Source organism: Rhinoderma darwinii, chromosome 3, assembly GCF_050947455.1.
Source record: "Rhinoderma darwinii isolate aRhiDar2 chromosome 3, aRhiDar2.hap1, whole genome shotgun sequence".
Classification (NCBI taxonomy): Eukaryota; Metazoa; Chordata; class Amphibia; order Anura; family Rhinodermatidae; genus Rhinoderma; species Rhinoderma darwinii.
Window position 1 is genome coordinate 26,973,988 of NC_134689.1, and position 2,061 is coordinate 26,976,048.

At 40.4% G+C, this 2,061-nt stretch overlaps 1 protein-coding gene across 1 annotated transcript; it reads right to left on the minus strand.

Moving 5' to 3' along the window:
* Positions 1–1,202: 1,202 nt before the first annotated feature.
* Positions 1,203–1,592, minus strand: LOC142750336 (histone H2A-like). Its single transcript, XM_075859333.1, has one exon. It carries the CDS (start codon positions 1,590–1,592, stop codon positions 1,203–1,205), a length of 390 nt encoding a protein of 129 aa, XP_075715448.1.
* Between the last annotated feature and the right edge of the window lie 469 nt (positions 1,593–2,061).

Genomic DNA, 2,061 nt, shown 5'->3' on the forward strand with positions numbered 1-2,061 from the left:
CTAGGCCATCTGGCATTTGCCAGATGGGCAGTCCGGCCCTGCCCCAGCAGAAAGTATCACACAGGATAGGCTTATATACAGGGCCCCTGCAGACGGTAGCATACATGATAGGCTTAGATATAGGGCCCCAGCAAACATAAATATGGCCACATAATAGAGTCTTCTAAAATAGTGTCAATGTCACTACAGATTGTTGTAGCGTCATATTTAAATGATTACCCAATACGAGATCCCCTCCTTATATTATAAAGTGATGGAAGCACAAATGTTACACACACATAAAAACACACACACACACACACACACACACACACACACACACACACACACACACACACACACACACACACACACAAACACACACACAATAACACACACACACACACACACACACATGATAACACACACACATAATAACACACACGCGCACACACACACACACACACACACGCACACGCACACACACGTAATAACACACACATAATAACACACATAAAATCACACACAATAAATACCACACACATATAATAACATACACATAATAACACACACATAATAACATACACATAATAACACACACATAATAACATACACATAATAACACACACATAATACCATACACATAATAACACTCACACATAACACACAATTAATAACACTCACACATAACACACTTAATAACACTCACACATAATAACACAGACATAATAACACAGACATACGTAATAACACACACATAACAGACAACACTCATAACACACACATAATCACACACACATTAAATAACACACACATTATAACACACACATTAAATAACACACATAATAACACAGACATAATAACACAGACATAATAACACATAATAACACACACATAATAATAACACACGTATAATAACACACACATAATAACACACACATAACACACATAATAACACATATAATAACACTCATAATAACACACACATATAATAACACACATAATAATAACACACACATAATAACACATGTAATAACACATATAATCACATACATAATACACACATAATAACACATGTAATAACACATATAATCACACACATAATACACACATAATAACACACATAATAATAACACACATAACACAGATAATAACATAGGCATCTGCTCTTTGGTACATGTGGGTGGCCCTTAAAAGGGCCTTTGGGTCAATAAGAGAGGCTTTTAGATGCCTGGAGAGCGTTGGTTTATCTGGACGTACCAGCGGGGCTCGGCCTGGATCTTGGGCACGATGCCCCCCTGCGCTACGATGACATTTTTAAGCAGCTCGTCCAGCTCCACATCTCGATGCATTGCCAGCTGTAGGTCACGAGGTGTAATGCGGCAGCTATTACGATGTAGGGCTGCGATGCCGGCGCCAACCAGGATCTCTGCAGTCATATACTCCATCACAGCGGCCAGGAACACTGGAGCATCAGAACTGAAGCGTCTGCCATAATTCCGTTTCCTCAGAAAGCGGTGTATACGGCCAACTGGAAACGTCAGGCCAGCCCTGGATGTTCTGCTCCTGGCTGTGGCTCTTCTCTTTCCTCTCAGACTTTCTCTATCTGACATGTTCACAAGAAACAAAAGGACTACTGCATAAAACAATAATCCAGAATGAGCAGAGCAGGCGGTGGCTGCTATTTATACCCAGTGCTGCTCTCTGGTGCAATTCCAAGTCATGACCTCACAATCAGCCTGACTATTACCTCATGGGAGGTTCCAATTGGTTCTTTTGGGCATTGCTGCTCTCTGATTGGTGCAATTCCAAGTCATGACCTCACAGTCAGCCTATTACCTCATGGGTGATTCTAATTGGTCCGTTTGTACGGTGCTGCTTTATGATTGGTGGAAATTCAAGTCCACTTTATGATATTACAGTTAGAAAGAGCAGTACTGCAGAGCATATTCAATTTGCTTTATTTAAATGTCCAGTAGTGCTGCCCTCTGATTGGTGGACATTAAATTCAGCTTCATGATATTACAATCAATTTGGCTATTACCACAGGGGATGTTCAGATTTTTTTGTGGGAAGACTGGT

Bases quoted from the DNA above. Each gene is read 5' to 3' on its own strand.
- LOC142750336 (XM_075859333.1), bottom strand. From the start codon at position 1,592: ATGTCAGATAGAGAAAGTCTGAGAGGAAAGAGAAGAGCCACAGCCAGG.